Raw genomic sequence first — 18,842 nt, forward strand, 5'->3', positions numbered from 1 at the left:
ACATTGTTTATGCAGAGCCTGTCTCCTCATTCTCAAGACAAGACAATCCATCTGCCATAAAAAAGGTGAGAAAATAAGAATGAAACTTCCAGAAATATGAACAAAGAAGAGAATGGTTAGATTCAGATATGTTGCTACACCACAGCTTGCTGTTACATGTATGAGCAACAGCAAGACTTAGGTTCACATACTCAATCTTCCCCTTCAGGCAGCCACTTCCATTTCATATTCTAAATTAACCAGAGTCTTGTTTTTGTTGTTGCTGCTGCTGCTGCTGCTCTGTGCCTTCAAGTCATTTTGACTTATGGTGAACCTATCATGGGGGTTTCTTGGCAAGTTTCATCAAAGGGGGTTTGTCATTGCCATTCTCTGATGCTGAGAGAGTGTCACTTGCCCAAAGTCACTCAGTGGGCTTTAATGGCTGAGCTGGCATTTGAACCCTGGTCTCCAGAACCATAGTCCAATGCTCAAACCGCTACACCATGCTATTCTCTTAACCAAGCCTTAACCATGGGAATTCTGGTTAGTTTAAACTCCATCTTGTTAACAAGGCAGATGATTCTGGTTTGCTTGATGCAGAAGTAAAGAGGAGGGAGCACAGAAGCCTGATGATCAGTTTTGCAAGTACATGAAGTGCCAACCTGTGGCTCAGGAGCATATCTAAGAAGAGTCACTGGAAAGTAATTTGTCACATATGTCCAATGTAAACCGCAGGTGTATGCATAGTATAAATGCCTCACCAAACACTATACAATCAGACCTCCATATTCATGGATTCTAGCATCAATGGCTTGAAAATATTAACACACACACACACACACACATACAAATTCCAAAATGCAAATCTTGATTTTTCCATTTTATATAATGGACACCATTTTACTATTCATTGCATTTAACAGGACTTGAATATCCATGAATTTTGGTATCCACGGGAGGTCCTGGAACCAAACCCCAGCGAATACCAAGTGCCTACTGTATTATTCTAGCTGGGAGTCCAAATGCATAAGACAGGATAAATTCATATAGTTATTTTACTGAAATCATTTGTCGGGCGCTCTCCAGCCAAATCCCACTGAGCAGGTTATAGAATAGAACCACACAAAAAACAGTAATCATCATCATCGTCATCATCTGAATAAACTCACAGATAGCAGTTTTTAAAATAAAACATAATGAAAAAAACTTGAGCAAATAAGATGTTCAGTTCTTCTGTTCTGGGGTGTGTGTTTCTGTTTCTCTGTCTGTGCATGTCTGTGTTTAATCTAGCATCATGTTCTGTTGGATCCACTCCACTGACAATTTGGAATTTCTCTTATGTGGTGAGTTGAAGGTTTGAGAACTCCGCCTTCCTTATATTGGGTCTTGATAAAGAAAGAAAGAAAGAAAGAAAGAAAGAAAGAAAGAAAGAAAGGCAAGAGTTTTGATATTTTCTGAGGCTTTTCTACAACTTTTCTAAAACTTTACAACAACATTAATTTATTCACAAATACAGTGAATATATTTACAACAACAACATTAATTTACAGAATCACTATCCTCTCAAAGTTTTTCAGAGGGAGGTGGTTCTCCCCAAGGGAAACTCCCTATTTAATGGGAATATTTTAAATCAGTTGACTGGCCATTTCACTGAAGCAATGTGAAAGGATGGAGTGTTCCACTTTACAGACAACTGGATTAGCGGAGCCAAAGATTTGGTTAGCTAGTTCAAAACCCAGTTAGAAATCCAGCTATTTGATTTTCCTATTGTTACAGTGTACCTTCAAGCTGTTTCCAATTTATAGTAACCCTAAAACAAACCTATCATGGGGTTTTCTTGGCAAGATTTGTTCAAAGGAGGTTTGTCATTGCCCTCCCCTGAGCCTCTCAATATATACAAAAAGCTGGCAATCTGTTGGCTGTCCCAAGCACAGTGTACCCATGGAATCAATTGTTTAATGGTGAGTTCAACACCTAGGTAAATCCCACTGATTGAATGGATCTACTCTAGTCAGAGTAGATCTACATCTACACTGTAGAAATAATGCAGTTTGACACCACTTTAAGAACTATAGCTCTGTCCTATGGAATCCTGAAATTTGTATTTTTACAATGTCTTTAGCCTTCTCTGGCAAAGTGTTCTGGTGCCTCACAAGACTCCAGACTCCAGGATTCTGCCATGGCAGTTAAAGTGGTGCTAAACTCCATTATTTCTACAGTGTAGATGCATCCTAACAAGAGTAATTAGGCCAATATCTTTAGTATCTCTCCATTTCCCCTTCTGACTGGTCTCCTTGCTGAGGACTAGAGGTTAGGAGACTAGTTAGAAGGGGAATGGATAAAGACTAAAGATATTGGTCTAAATATTCTTGTATTTACTCTTGCCTGCCATTCTGCTAAGAGGACAAAGTAAGCTGCCTCTTTTCTCACCAAATCCCTACCTCTCCTCCCAGTACACTTCCTGCAGCCAACTTGTCTGTCTGTCAGTAGATCACTGCACTACTTTTTTTATCATCTGGGCCCTCTAAATATTCATTTGTCTCTGGACAACACAAGTATGACGACAATATGTCAGTTCTGAAGTGTAAATAAGTTAGAAAGCCACAGTACATGGAGAAAAGGTCACATGTGAAGAAGCATATCAGCATCCCTGCATCTTTTCCTTTTGCTTGCTATGAGCACACATACCTCATCTGATCTCTATGCATGAGGCCTTCTCCCCATCAACCTTCCATTTACTTTCAAGAACCTGTATCAATGATACCTTTTACCTGAGAAGTTAGAATGCTTCTGATCATTCCATAAAATCACTTCAGATTGAAAGATGAAGTGGTACAAAGGTAATAACCATTTTATAATATTGTAATGCATTAGAAACCCAGGAAATCTCTTTTCCTGTTATGTTTGTACTTCAGTTGCAGAGGTCTGTTGAGTATCTGTGAGAACTTTATGTCTGCGCTGTAGCTCATGCCTGTATGATCATTTCAATGAAATTTCAATGTATGGTTTTAGGGAAAATGCTTTGTTCACACTATAGTAAGCACCTTGGTGAGCTGCCTGGGGATGCAGCCTTTCATGGGAATTGTATCCTGTGTTTTTTAAGTAGTTTCTTGGCATCACATACAAATCCATTTGCACCCGCCAAGCTGCCAAGCCAATCAATAATGCACCAGCAGAGGCTTCCAGCCACTTCAGATAGATCCAGAATGACACAGTGCAATAAAATATAGATGGACTAGAATTTGTTATTATTATTTTTTAGTGCTTTGCACAGGTGATTAGATGGTGTGTTTTTATTCTTGTATCCCATACCTAAATTTCAGTAACAGTTTTTTTTCCCCTGAGTAAAAAGTTAAAATAAAATCAACAGAACTTTTAGACCAGGCAGCCTTTGATATCAAACCAATAAAAAAGGAGACATAGCTCTGTGATACGAGTCCCTTTTGGAATCTAAAAAGCATTCATAAAAGGGCATTAAATATTGGTTTCAAAGTCCAAGGCTGGCCAAGTCAAGTAATTAAAGTTTCAACCCAGAAGCCATTTATTTCAAAGCCATCTGATTAAAAATCCATTGGTCTCTTTCACAGTGAGGGGGTTGATTAACTTTGCCATGCTAACCAATTAATTGGCCAATTAAGATATCAAAATCTACTATAGTACAGACTTTTAAAATAGCACCAAGAGATTGTGTCTGCTATCTAGTCTTTCTATTCCACATATGCTGCATTTCTCTGCCGATGTGTCCTGTTTTGTCTTGGGGGGGGGGGGGCAGAACACACACTTGAATTTATACATTGTGGGTTTAAAAAAAGGTAATGGTTTTCCCTGTAACAAGGTTGTCAAGTTGTGCCCGACTCTAGGGGGTGGTGCCCATCTCCGTTATAAGCCCAAGAACCAGTGTTGTCAAAGACAACTCTGTGATCATGTGGCCAGCATGACTGCACAGAATGCTGGGGATCTACTGTACTCTTAACACTATATTATAAAATGGGTAATATACTATTTGAGATCAACTATTACAATAAGTCTCTATGGTAGAGTGGACAAAGTATAACCCTCCAGATGTTGTGGGATTATCTCAGGATTCCCCACCATTGGTAGGGCTAGCAAGGTTCATGGAAGCTGCATTCCAATAATATCTGGAACGGCACATCTTGACCAACCCTGATCTGTGAAGACAATATTAATGCTTCATATGCCCCACTGTATTATTAAAAAAAGTGATGAGATTGGCTTGGGACTCCTGGTCTGTTTAGGTTCTAGGAAGAGCAAACAATCAAACAACAATCCACCAGACCATGGCTTTCAATTAGTTGCACACATACCACTAGTGGAATGCAGAAGTAGGGTGGGTGAACAGAATCTGGACAATTGGTGTTCTAGAAAATCTTGCACAAACTAACAGGTGTTTACATGAACTAAAACAACCAGAACATTTCAATTCTATCTACCACATATTTATACCTTTTTCAACAAATAGTCAATCACACTGGAGTATCTTATCACAAATCAAAAGGTTTTTGAGAGACACGTTGAATTAAATGAGTACTGAGATGATTTTATCAGATTAGTTAGTTATTTCTGTTACTGTAGTTAAATTTATTCATGTGTCTAATACTTTGTGTTCCAATATTCACAAATAAACTTTTAAAAATAAGGAGGGGGAAGAAATTATAGAATTATTACTTTTGACTTTTTTACTCATAGAAACAAAATTCATTTTCAATACTGTAAGTTTTTATGTATTATCTTTCTTTTTAACCATTGCTGTAGCAGTAAATTTTTAAATTCAACAGTATTGTTACAAACAAACAAAACAAACAAGCTTAATTTATATACCGCTTCATACCGCCTAAGCAGTGTCTAAGCGGTTTACAACTGTAAGCTAATTTGCCCCCAACAATCTGGGTACTCATTTTAGCGACCTCGGAAGGATGCAAGCCTGAGTCAAGCTTGAGCCCCTTTTTCTGGTCTTGAACTCGCAACCTTGTGGTTTTGAGGGAGTGGCTGCAGTACAGGCATTTAACCACTGCGCCACCAGTGTTAACTACTAATATAATTGTTGCCACAGCAGTATTGGGAATAAATGTGAACAAAAAATTTTTTAATTTTAATTACCGGTAATAGAATGTTTTAAATTTGTATTTAATCCTAATAACGTTAGTCTATTTCTAATGTAAATAATGAGCATAATAGCAGAATGTCTGTCAACATATAAATGTTATCCTTGGGGAAAATGCAGTTTTGTGGTGAAACTCAGTTCTTTCGTAGAACAACTTGTGGGGATGTATGATACAAAAGACTAGGAACTGCTGCATCAGACAAGGGCATAACAATTGCTACAGTATTCACTTATGATTCTGAGGCAACAAGCTAAGTTCATCTGCCATTCTATAGATCCTGACTTCAGAGGAACTAAAATCACAATGCTATGGGAAAACACTTAATCCCATACCTGGTCTAATACAGAATTCCCCGAAGAAATCTGTCAAAGCAATACCTGAAAAGATATGTGCATGGAAATACATTGTAAACAGTCAAAAAGAAAACACTTGGAGCCTTTGGTAGAAACTAGAGAACCTTAAGACTCTGCACATGCCACCAGCAGATGAGTTAGAACTAGATGTGGCATAACTAAGTGGAAATCACAACCAAGTTTTGAATTCACCATGAAAGTTATAATCAATCCCCAATGCCTGTCTGTAAAACTGGACTGCTACAGAGCTATTCCAACAAGATATTTTGCAGTTGATGGAGTCTGAAATAATAACAAACAGTAATGATGGTCCCAATCCTCTTTTTTTCTCCTATCTATTTCCGTATTTTTTCCTAATCCATTTTCAGTCTATATCTTGTCCCAAATTGAAGTTTTGTCATGACATCCATTAACATCTGGCCAACAGGAGAAAGAAGGCAACTGGAGAAGGGAAGAGCAATATACTGAGTGAGCAGATTGGAAATTTGGGGGGGAGGGAATTTCCTGGGTTCTTGGGTTAGCTCATTTGTTTACATAAGAAAGTCTACTGAAGAATGATCAGCTCATCCCTAGAGGCTTAAACAAGTCAATATACTAAATTTAACTAAAGGTGCAAGGGCTATGAAGGACAGAAGTTGTAGTCCAACACAGCTAGACTACACTAGCTGTGCAAGCAACAGCTGCCCAGGTCTTCAGACAGGAGTTTTCCTTATATGTACTTAAAGAGGAAAATTTTTGTAGAATATAGGGTTATTTGAAACTGGCTGGACTGGGTAGACATGGCTTGCTTGATAACCAAGAGCTATCACTGGCACTTGATAGTATTTATGTTTATTTGGATATAATTTTATTCTAAGTTAAATGAGCTATCAGAGTTAGTCTCTCAAGCTCACATTCATCAGCTGCCAAATGGCAATAAATGTGATCCATTTAGAAAGTGTTTTATACTTTCATAAAGATCCTGCTAAGAGCAGATTATTACTGATTGTGTTTATTGCATCTAAATGTATAGCTGACTTTGCTTAAACTATAGGGCTTGAAGTGTTTGATGTAAATCTCTGATTAGATACACTCAGCCAGACTTATAGGCTCCAGAGCTATGGCTATGTCTCTTCATTCATTCCACAGCTGCACTCATATCAATTCACAGATCTCTCCACTTACCATCTACACATGAAGGAGCAGCACGTGTGGTCCCAGCCACCTGACCTGGAAAACAGGAACATTTCACTGTCTGTGACCGTTCTTCAATCTTGTTCTTATTGCAGCATCTGTGGGCAGCAATGACTTCACACGTGCCAGGCTCTATGTGCACTGCAGAGAAGGAAAGCATGGCAAATTGCACAAGGATATGGGATTATGAACTCAGAACCAAATAGGCAGTACAACTCTGAACATATGGTGACAGAGTTTTAGAGGAATTAACTAAACAGAGAATGAAAAAGGCAAATAATTTTCAAATCCCTCCCCATTAATGAGAACATACTATACAGGACCCAAAATTGCACATCATTTCTCAGCAACCAGGTATCACAAAAAGTAAGAAGTAGCACAACATTTAAACACACCATTCACAAATTGTCACTGGGCAGCTAGGGCTCAGTTAACTTTAAAAGACCAGCTGGTACCAGGAATTCATTTTTAATAATAATAGTAATAATTGCAAAATGTGCTAAGTTAGAATAGGTAAAATATGGGTCCATATAAAGTTATCTCAACAAACTTTGTAGAGATCACAGGTAGGATGACCTTGCCATACACTCTACCAGAACACCATCTGCCTAGTATAATGTGGTACAAGCCATAAAAAAGGTACTTTGGCATACCAACTATTCAGTTGGAGTGGAATGGGGGTATTTTGTGTGTTTTCATGTGTCTGGGGGCTTTCTGGATGGTTATTTTTTGGGGGGGGGGGATTGACCAAAACAACCACACTGATTAATTTTTAAATGAGGGGATTAGGTAGTTTTGGGAATGGGATTTTTTAGATCTAGAAATGGATATCAGGATAGCTCTCTAAAAAAAAAACACCAAAGCTGTTGGAACCTTTTGCAGTCAAGTCTAGCTCCTTGAAAGTGCCTAGCAAACTGGCCCTCACACTTGCTGCAGTTTTCCACCACACTGCTTCAAACCAAGACTTACCAGAAACTCAGAATGATTTGCACCCTCTAACACTGGAAGAGTTTAAGGCACCAGAGTTCCCCAGAACTAGTTACTATAAAAGTTGAATATGTCTTTGTCCACTTCTAGTCCTTTTAACTGTTATTGGCGAGTTACAAATCGCCCATGGCCTGGAAAGGGGTGTCCTTGGGGCTTCATGCCCCAAGGACACCCGATGGTGGCGGGGACACGGACAAAGGGGCTGCTCAGCCCCTTTCTCCCTTGCATCGCTGACGCAGCCATGTAGAGGCTGTGCCAGCGACGCAAATCCTGGAAGGAGCTCTGAAACGGAGCTCCTTCTGGGGCTGCAGAAAGGGCGCCTCAGGAACCCTCGCACGGCCCCACGTCACTTCCGCACCGCCCCATTTGGAGGCGGCGCGGTCATGACGTAGTGATGACGGCGCCTGTGTGCATAGAGCGCCACCATTCTCTACGCACAGAGCGCATATTAGGGCTGGGGCGTCAGGAAGTGACGCCCCTTCCTAACCCTAATACACGCTCCACGCGTAGTTTGTGCGCGTATGTAATGCGCCATTATTACTTTCTTCTGCTTTTATTTAAGCTTTAATTTAAATCCACTTTTAAGGCTTATGGTAACAACAGGATTCAGGATTCCACCCAGAAGTACATTTGTCTTACTTAAAAAGCCTCATATTTTGCAGTTCATGGATGCTATATAACTTAACTGAAGACCCTCTGGTCTTCTCTATTGCTCTGTGTTCTTTCCAGCAGGTATCAAAAGTGCTCTATAGCGCATGATTCTGCACTTTACATTATTAAATTTTACTCTCTTTCTGGTGCTCAGTTCATGAATTATCCAATACATTATGTATACTTTCTCAGCTCCCAAATGAATTGACTGTTCTTTCTTTCTAATTGTTATTTTATGGACGTATTCTTACTTCTATCACTAAAGCTGTCAACAAAAATACTAAATAAAGCAGTCTTAAAACTGGCTCTTGAGAAATCAACTGTGAAACTTTTTATTCAGCTCAAAAGATTTGCCTTTTATTACTGTTAGAATATCCTTCATTTAAAGAGTTGTATCTCCATCTCACTGTGAGGGCTTCATTCAAGGACCATCTGCTCCATTATATCTCTCAAAATATTGTACTCCAAAATATTTAACTCAGCATTCTGCAGGTTGGCAAATATATTGTACTGATCTCATCTCCCTTACCTTAGGGTTGTTTTTTTTTTTGTAAGGGAGGAAAACAGCTATTTTGAAAACAGCTATGTATGTTGAATTATGAAATCCTGAGTAAAGAGTCAGGACTTCATAATTCAACATACATAGGAAGCTGCTAGGTTGGAGACTGATGCTCCAAACCATTATTTGGAGGACCACCTGAATTGTCCATCTATTTTCATTTAAGTTCAAGTTGCTCTTACACTCTGACCACATAAAACATCCTCACTGTCTCCCCTCATTGTTTGCAGCATCACTCCGAGATACACCAACAAATGACCAGATACTCACTGTGGATTTTAGTGTGTTTTTGTGTTTTTCTATGATTCCTAGAAGCACCAATTCAGAATCCTTGCCAGCAGCCATCATTAACTAAATCCAAGCAATCATTGCTTATTCAGATTACACACTAAATCTCATTAACCATGGAGTATGGGATCGTTTACTCTATAACAAGTTGCTTCGGCTTATACTTGCACTGAAGTCCATTTTCTTTGCATACCAAAAAGCTTTCATTAAAACTGAATTATGACAGCATTTAAAAGAGGGAGTCAAATTTATGGCCAGGAATGTTATTACTAAATAGTTCCAGGTTAGGTAATTGTGTAATTATTATGCACAGAAATGAAAGTGATGGTTCATTAGTATAAAATGTCCATGAAATAATAATAAATAAAGCCAAATGACACTAGTACTAATGCAGAACCTACACTGACTCTGAGTCAAAGGCTTCTCTGGGCATATGAGCAGGCAGCTTTTAAGGTATAGTTCTCTTGTAATTGGTTAATTTTAATAGCCCAATACTGGGCATGTCTACCAAAGAAGTAACTTCTACACAGGTCATGGGACTTAACCCCTAGTAAGTGTCCATATGATCAAAGTTTATTCCAAATGTCAGGTGTTTAATCTACAATTCAGAAATCCTATCTGGTCTTTGGATCTGTCATGTATCCATGGAATTAAGTTATCTTCTATGCTACTGATGAAGATCAAATAAGATTTCAGTTTTATGGATGCCACTTGACCCAAACTGTCAGCAATTACGTATCCATGAGCCTTTAGCAACATGGTACTTGACACTATGGCTTCACACAGATGGCCCAAAAGGTCTTTATCAGGTCTGCACTGCCACAATTCGTGACAGGATTGCAGCAACCACACACACTTAGTCCTGATTTGGGCCGCCAAAAAGGAGATTTTTTTTTCTGCTCCTTGTTGGCCTGACTCTTCCAGATTGAGGCGGGCTCACCTTCCAGCCATGTTCAGGCCATGCATCGTGTTAATGCCATGCCCTCAACTTTTGGCCCATCAGTTTGAGACCAGTATCAGATCCAAAACTTGGAACTATCATGATACTATTAGCAGTGCTACCTGTAACATGTAGCTTTGGGAAGGGGTATAATGAGGGAATCACAATGACACACTATCATCATTATGGATTTCTTTCCAACTAATAAATATAGGCCCAATACAAACGGGCACTTTGTGGCGTCCTCAGCATGAACTAGGGCTAGATGAGGCTGGGCATTTACATGCCCAGTAGCCCTAATATGCAAAGACACTGCTGTCATGGCTGGCCGCTGTCCACGTGGGTGGCACCATGATGGTGTGAGCATCACACAGCACCCAAATGGTGCTGGCAGGAAGTGATGCGATCGGGGCGCACACGCATGCCAATCGCACCCCTTCCAGGAAGCTGCTTTTGGCAGCTTTTGTTTACTCCTGGCAGGGAGCTAATCATTGCGGTGCTGTTTGGTTGGTGCGGCAACAATGCGGGGCAAAGAGAGGTGGCATGGAGCTGCCCGTCTATCGAGCCCCATAGTTTCCTTGTTTCGTTTTCTCATCATTTTTGAGAGCTAAAAACATATTTGGACCATTTCTTTTAAAAATTGACTTTAAAAAACTTTTCATTTTTTTTCCTTAAAAGGAACTTAAAATACTCCCTCCACCAAAAGTTCAAGATCCAAAAAACAATGTAATTCTGGTAAAATAATGTAACATTATTCTTTTTTAAATCCACTTTGTGCCATTTACAGTAACAAATTACTTTGGAAGACTTTGCAACAATTTATATAACGAATTATGGGTTAAAAGTAAATTTTAACAAACAGCTCAAACCATCTGACCATCTTGCTTTGTACTGTCTGCAGTCACTTGCAGTAGCCCTCCAGGATTTCAGACAGGATTTTTGTTCATTTCTACATGAGGATACCAGGAAATGAACCTGGAATATTGATTGTCAAGCATGTGCTCTACCACTAAGCTATACTCACATCAGTCTTTATGGGAGAAGTAAATAAAAAGCAAGTTTAAATGTCTTGATCAAGCCTTAACATCTTGTGATTCTGAAATATTTCACTTTTGTGGAGTAGGGGGGAGACTCCATGGCAAATGTGGGCTATCTGGTCTAGTCAGGGTCCAGGCAATCAGTCTCTAACACTGCACCACACATTCCAACTGGTCATTTGCAATCATTCATTAAGTGATTAATTTTAAAATTATTTTTGCATTTATGGTTGACAGTTATATTCTTGAATTTATGTCTGGTGTCTTGTTTGCATTATGTGGGTTTACTGATGGAAGGCATTTGTTTGTCTGTATTTTCAACTTGTTACCAAAAGCAAAATGTTACTCGAATTATCGTAACCCCAGCCAAACAAAATATACTTCTGATGGTTGTTGAAAGTCATTTATCCGTTTGTGGTTTTGTTTTCAAAGTAAAAGTGAATACAAAATATATTAAGTTTGAGTTCTGAAACAGTTATTGAAACTAGTGTGTTCCAAAGTTTCAGAACTGACTGAATATTTCAGCTGATTTTTATGTTATTGTGTGTGCACACCCCCACTTATCGGTATCCTATAATCTCATAATAAGCACGCTTGGATGGAGAAATAAAGAACAATATAGCTGGAGAGCCTTTTGGTAAACTAATTCTCAAACTTCTGAAGTGTTACATCTCCCCCTTGAGCACACTGCCTTAGAGGTTTAAAAGATGGATATTGTACATGTTCTCAAAGATCTTGATAGAAAATATTAATGAAGGAGACTCTGTACTATTGTGCTTTGGTACAAAGGAGATACCTTTTATAAGCTTGATAGACCTTTTCTGTATTAGAGCTAAAGCCAGACAATTGCTCAGGCTCTCATCAGTGGTGATTATGTTCACCTTCCAACCTATTTTCTTTCTGTACTCTCTGCTGCCCACTGGATGATCAGGGAGGAAGATAAGTAGGTCCAATTTCCCCACCTTATCCCCCTGTTGACACTGGCAAAAAGCTTTTCAGAAACTCCTTTGGAATATTTGGGGCCATTGTTAAGATGACAGACAAGTTTGGCTGAAAAGTTCTACTCAGTTCTCTCAAACTCCTATATTCTCAATCATTCTGGCTGTTCTTTTAAAGCTTCCTCTCAACTAGTTGATTTAACATTTCAGTTTCTTGCTTGTTGTTTCTGCAGAATCCTTTGGTGAGTTCACCTATGGATAATGTCAGCATAACCTCTCACATGATCTGTAGCCTCATGTCAAAAGGAGTAAGCTTACATTTCCTGTTCAACATTTATCTAACCTTCTGCTTTGATCCAGTTCATTGGTTTTATCTAGAGGGCTATCAGCCAATCTGCCTTTGAAAGAATTCACACTCTGCTGCTTAAATTCAGGGGCAGGAATCACATGTGTTCCACAAGGCTGTTTTGCAAAAACATTTTATTTTTTAGGTTTGCAAAAAAGTTTTTTTAAAAAAAAGTAGAGGCAGGCCCCCAGAAGCCACTAAGAGGCATGATTCTCCCCAGGATGAAAGCAACACTGCCATCCTATTTTATTTTTTTATTTTTGAAAAAAAAAAAGTATAGACAGGCCTTCAGAGGCCAACAAGATCCTCCTCCAGGTTTATGGAAAATGCCCCTGGATTCTCTGAAATTTCCTACTCCTGCTTTAACTAATTGACTGAAATGTAACTTTACTGCCCAACATTGAGTGCAATGATTGTTTTTGATACAAGCACATATTTTCAACAATGTGCAGAGTGCTTCACAAAAGCAGCATTAAGCAACGGACATAAACCTGCTCCAAAGACTTTGCAATCTATATTTAGTGAATTGGGGACAAGCTGAAGACAAAAGAAAAGGGGGAGAAAGTCTTCTTATCTTATGTGACTACTGATTCACTTTGACCACAAATCATGAACAGACATTTATTCATTAATTTGCCTTAAGCAGTCTCAGTTCACCATCTATAAAGAGGGAAAAGCCTGGAAAAGTCACTTTTTGGATTACAACTTTGGTGTATAATACCCAGGCAGCATGGCCAAAGAAAGTATGTTATCAAAACCCATGGATAACATAATCCATGGATGCTCAAGTCCCATTAAATACAATGGCATAGTAAAATTGTGTCCCTTACATAAAAGATCAAGGTTTGCTTTTATGGAACTTAAATATTTTTTAAAATATTTTCAATACATGGGTGGTTAAAACATTCATGGATATGGAGGGCCAACTTTATTTATTACAGTGTTTTGTATTTTAAACCAGCTTGGGAAATAAGGTTTCAGGTAACGGCTTCCTATCCTCCACACTTCACTCTTCCTTTCCCCACACAACACAGGCACCACAGCACACACAGCTTTGCATTTTTCAAATTAGGAAACCCAGCACAACACTACAGCAATTGTCAAAATCTCCAAGCACATTTGTACAGCAAAAAATACACCTTATGTCCAAAGGATAGTATCAATCACTCTTGCTCTGAATCCTTTCCTGCCATGCCTTCCTTGTGCTTAAAGTTCCATAACTACTTTATATTCTTATAGGGGCAATTTTCAACCAGGGCTTCACTCTTTTTCCACCATGTACATTTTCCTTTTGCATATAATTTCCACTTTCTCTTTTAATGGAGAGAGCCATATGACTCTGTCCTTTTTCAATGAAGAGTCAACTTGAGACTTGATGTTATCTTCAACATCAGTTCTCAAGTTGAATCTCTAGTGCAAAAGGATGAATTTATATGGGTCTCTCAATTAAAAGAGGAAGTGGGAAATTATGTGCATCCTGTGAACTACACCACTGGTGAGGCTCCACTACCACAAAACATTTGCACTCATGCAAATGCATTTGTGATAACTCTCCTGTCTGCTGAGGCTGTAATCTATACAGCCATTATTATTAGCTGCACAGGATATGGCAGTGAATTACTGTGGGGGTGTTCCTGTTGAATGACCAGTTGATACTACTAGCAAAGATGGGGATGGGGGCAAGCAACCGTTCACAATTTCTTTAAAGAATTTACTCATTCTTAATCCACATAACCATTTTAAAAGCATTTCATAAGCAATTCAATTGCAATTCTGACAAGCATTTTAAAACATTAAAACAGCTTTGAAATTAAGAAGAGCAAGTGAGTGTTTTAATGGCATGATCTTTTATTAACGATTAAAGAAAAAAAGTTCTGCATTTGTCCTGTTTTGTTTTACGGTAGAATTTCCTCATACCTTTTCAAGGGATCCAACATGCTACTTTAAAATGGTTAATTATTTAAGTTTTTAGTCAAAAGAGCATTTAAGAGCAGCTCTTTCAGATAATGGAAATCAGGAAGATTCTTCACAAGGCATTTAAGATTTTATTTTGAATGACTAATATATCAAGTTGCTTTTGGTTTTCTCATGCTGTTCACAAGTTTTTCAGAGGTTCTCTGTTAAAGGTGATAAGAGCGCTACCGTTTAGTTGAAGATGGGATGGCCTCCATTTCCCTTTGGCCATGTCAGGTGAAACAAGAGATTTCATGGAATACCAAGGCTTTCAAACTGCAGTGCTGTGATGCAGAGCTGCATATTCAGTGTTTAGTACAGGTTGTATTATCCTGTCTGTGAAAAGGCTGTTTGATGATGTGGAAATTCTTCCAGTCAGCTACACAGCTTTAATCTGCAATCTGACAGATGCTCAGTTTAAATAAACATCTGGGACAGAATATTTCATGCCATTCCTTTGCTACTGTGCTAATTATTTACTAATACGGCAATAAGGAGCATTTGGCATTGAAAATAGTACCTTAGCAGCTTCAGCTGTCACTACGAGTGTAAGTCAACAAGGATGTGATACACATATCCAAGGGCCATTTCACACTACACAATTGTAGCACTATGCTTCCACAATAACTGCCATGTCAACATCCAATGGAAATCTGGGATTTGTCATTTAAAGATTGGTATTTAGAATTCCCATCCACAGAGTGCCACACCAAACTACAGTTCCCATAAGTCCATGAGTCACAGTCATGTAGTTAAAATGGAAATATACTGCTACAACTGCACAGTATGAAAGGGCCCCAAGACTTCAGAAGACAAGTATAGAAATTGCAATAACTGAATGCAATGGTGCAAAGCTATTTTAAACATTTATAAATTCTACACTGTAGATTGTTGGCGGCACTTATTAAAAACAAAAATTTATTTTTTAAAAAAAATCAGTATTTAAACCCAGAAAAATACATCCATAACTAAAATGTTTTTTTAAAAAACAAACAAACAAACTCATCTGCACAAACAGCAGCAAACCCTTATGTTCCTTGTACTCCAGCTTATGACAGATCTCTTGGCAAGATTTGCCTTACTCAAAGACTGAGAGAGCGTTTGCCTTACTCTAAGACTGAGACTTGACCAAGTTTGCTCAGTGGGTTTCCATGACTAAGTAGAGGTTTGAACCCTGGTCTCCTGGAGTCCTAGTCGAACACTCAGTTCCTAGATTAAAATATTACTTTAATTGACCACTATAAACCAGAGTGGGCATGCAGAGGACAGAACAGAAGATGGTATTTCATGGAAAAGGCACCATTATAGAAAAGGTTCGTGTGTAGGAAGTAGTCCTAGCTCTCTGACCATTTGGGGCTTTATGTGTCAAAATTAGCACAATAATTTATGACCACAGATGAAATGTTAATCAGTGCAGCATACCAGGAGACTTTTTTAAAACTCCAAACATTCATTTTTTAAATCTCACATTAAAAAGACCTATATGACCACAGGTACAAGTTAAAATGTTCATGAAATACTGCTTCCAACAGTATTATGAAGAATCTGTAGACACACACTTCAGGCCAAAACAGATGGCCATATCTGTCTGTTTGAGCACCAGATCAAAGCCACGGCAACCATATGCCACAGCCCCAATCTGGCTTTTTTCAAGCGCAAAAAAAGCAGCAAAATGCTTCTCCTTTTTGCGCTAGAGAAAGGACGCCCTTTCTGCCACTACTGCAGCTTTTTGGTGCTTCTACGGCGTGCAGCATCTAAATGCCATACTGCCAGAGCGCCGAAAAGCTGCCACTGTGTAAACAGCCAGGCAGCTTCATGGAGGCTTCCTGCCGGCTTGGGAGCATGCATCATGTGTATACCATGCCCCCAACCCACCGGGAAGCTGGTGTTTTTTGCCGGTCTGTTCCTGCACTACCTTAGCTACTCAAAGCAACAAAGCTTCTTTAAAACTTGTTAGATTTGTTAAGAAATTAGAGGGTGCAGAGTACCACACAAATTAAATGTAGAGTATGAAAAGTCACAAAGATAGACTACACTTTCCAGCTCTTTCATCACATCTTATGGAAGTATTTGAACTTGAATCTTTCATCTGCATTTATGAGTGATACAGTATATGGAGCAGTCTACACCATATGCTGTTCCTGAGATTTTAAACAGATTTTTCAATACAAACATTATTATTATTATCTTTATTTATAAAGTGCTGTAAATCTACACGGCGCTGTACAAAACCAAGTAAAATCAAGAATATAAAAGCCTGCCTATGGCGTACAATCTAAAAGTTAAAGCAACAAATTAAAAACATCATATAAAACAAGTTAAAACAGCAATATCCACTATTGAGTCAAGCATCTGAACAACCAGGACACAATCACAGACTCCCTGGGAACGCTTCCCTAAACAATATGGTCTTTAACTCGGCTTTGAAGCTGGTTAGAGACGTGTTGAGTCATGCTTGTAAGGGGAGGAGGTTCCAGGAGTGAGGGCGGCAAGCGAGAAGGGACGAATCCAGGACAGGGCAGTGGATTAAAATTCCCTTGTTATCATAAGAAATGGAAAATTGGTTTGAGTTTTAGGGAACTGTTCTAAGAGATGAGGCTTCTTACAGAAGCAGGGTGTGTTTGTGTGATAGTTAATACTGTATTACTGGTGCTGAAGTTATTAATGAAGTGGCCTGTTTGATTATTGAGCTAAATGCACTTTTCTTCAGTGTCGCTAACAAAACTGCTTTGTCTGGGATATGTCACTTCTTAAAGTGAATGCAGTGCAGCTTATAAAGGCAACAACAATAGATTTCCAAATCAAATTGTACCAGCTACTCAATGTAGATTTTTCCTTTTGTTATTATGTGAGAAATGCAAAATCCAATTTAAAACACCAAATGGCCTTATTCATTAATTGAAAGTGTAAAATGTGGATTTGAAATATGATCATAATTGGAAGTACATCTTGTAAAAGTGAGTGTTCAATGGAGATCACAAAGATGTAAAAAAAACTAGACCTACCCTGTTAATCCAGGCAATGTTTAGTCACAGCTCAATTAACACCCCCAGACGATTTTTTTCAGTGAGAAAAGTATGATTTGGAAGAAGAAGCCAGTAAAGGAAAGGAAAAGGAGAAAAACTTGGTTTTATTGTGGAAATCCTGCTGTGGAGCATTTGATAAATTGGGAACACACAGTCACAGTATTTAAAAAATAATAACAACAAAAGGTTTCCAAGAACGTGATGCCATGGATAATGTGTCACAGTACTACATTACGAATAATATTTCAATAGTATCTACAACATCTACACAGAATTTAGAGAAGTTACCTGCTTTGATTATAATGCCTAGAATTCTTACTGCTCTTGCTGCCTGAGGCTGACAGACTCTAAAAAGCCATTTTTATGCAGTTCTACATTTATACAACCACACAACACACACCAGACACAATAGCAAGGTTCATACTCTCTTACAGGAAGTATCGTCATCTCCTTCCCCATGAACATTTGGAACATGTGTTAGGTATCACATTGCCAGTTGGGTAAGGCATGTGTGGGCTATACATATCTAAGGAGAAATGTAATTTATTATGTGACACATAAAAGAAAAGGCCTTAGGATGATTCCCCATGAGCAACAGACCTGTCAAACTTATTCACTCCAAAGAAATAGTGTTACTATATCATTTTAAATGTCATAAAATATCAACTACATTGTTTAATTGTTGCTTTTATTTTAAAATGGGTTGATATATTAATCTGATGAAAGTGAAATGCATAACCTCCAACTGTTCAGCAAAGTTAAATCCTGGTACCTAAAGGTTTTTGCTTTCAGACAAAAACTTGCCTGCAATTGTTTATTCCTTTGGAGAAAGTAGATTCTACCTAAAGGGGTTCACTGAGTGCACTGAAAATGGTCCACCTTTTGTACTATTGATCTTTGCACAGACTTAAGGGGCTATTATATTTTATTTATGAGACCTGGTCTAGTAGACTATAGCATGAGTCAAAATTGACACCTTTGAAAGAGCGATTCAAAACTATATATAATTGTCTACACTGATTCTGCAAACTGTGGCATTATGCTACTAGGACCGTGGTAAAAAAACCCACCATGTTGTTGTTGTTTTGTGTATGTTTAATTTTTTTTAATATTCAATAATTTTTTTAAAAAATACTGTGTTTCCCTGAGCTTACCCAAGGGTCTTGTGAAGAAAGAGCTAGAGGGGCTACCACTGTTGCACACCCACCCAGCTGCCTAACTTTGCCTAAAATTACAAGATAATTTGCAGGTGCCTCTGAATCCCAAAAAGAATGAGTGATTCAAGTATCTGAATTGGAGACAGAATCGGCAGCTTCTAACAGACTAGCATGAAGGATTTCAATCTTTGGAACATAATAATAATAATAATAATAATAATAATAATAATTTATTATTATTATTCCGCTTTTTCACAAAGGAATCAAAGCAGATTCCAACAGTATAAATAAAACATCAAACACTTAAAAATTACAATTAAAACTTAATTACC

General features: G+C 38.4%; 1 protein-coding gene across 4 annotated transcripts in view; it reads right to left on the reverse strand.

The window, feature by feature from the left end:
• The window catches only part of LOC149315900 (chemokine-like protein TAFA-2), a 139,801-nt gene that overhangs the window by 14,093 nt on the left and 106,866 nt on the right, over positions 1-18,842 (reverse strand). For all 4 annotated transcript variants that reach the window (XM_089514397.1, XM_089514394.1, XM_089514396.1 and 1 more), the window contains one exon: positions 6,620-6,769. In XM_089514397.1, coding sequence (XP_089370523.1) covers positions 6,620-6,769 — 150 coding nt within the window. The remainder of the gene's footprint in view (positions 1-6,619; positions 6,770-18,842) is intronic.

This window comes from Sceloporus occidentalis, unplaced genomic scaffold, assembly GCF_023333645.1.
Source record: "Sceloporus occidentalis isolate IW3139 unplaced genomic scaffold, rSceOcc1.0.p SCAF_3, whole genome shotgun sequence".
NCBI classification, from domain to species: domain Eukaryota; kingdom Metazoa; phylum Chordata; class Lepidosauria; order Squamata; family Phrynosomatidae; genus Sceloporus; species Sceloporus occidentalis.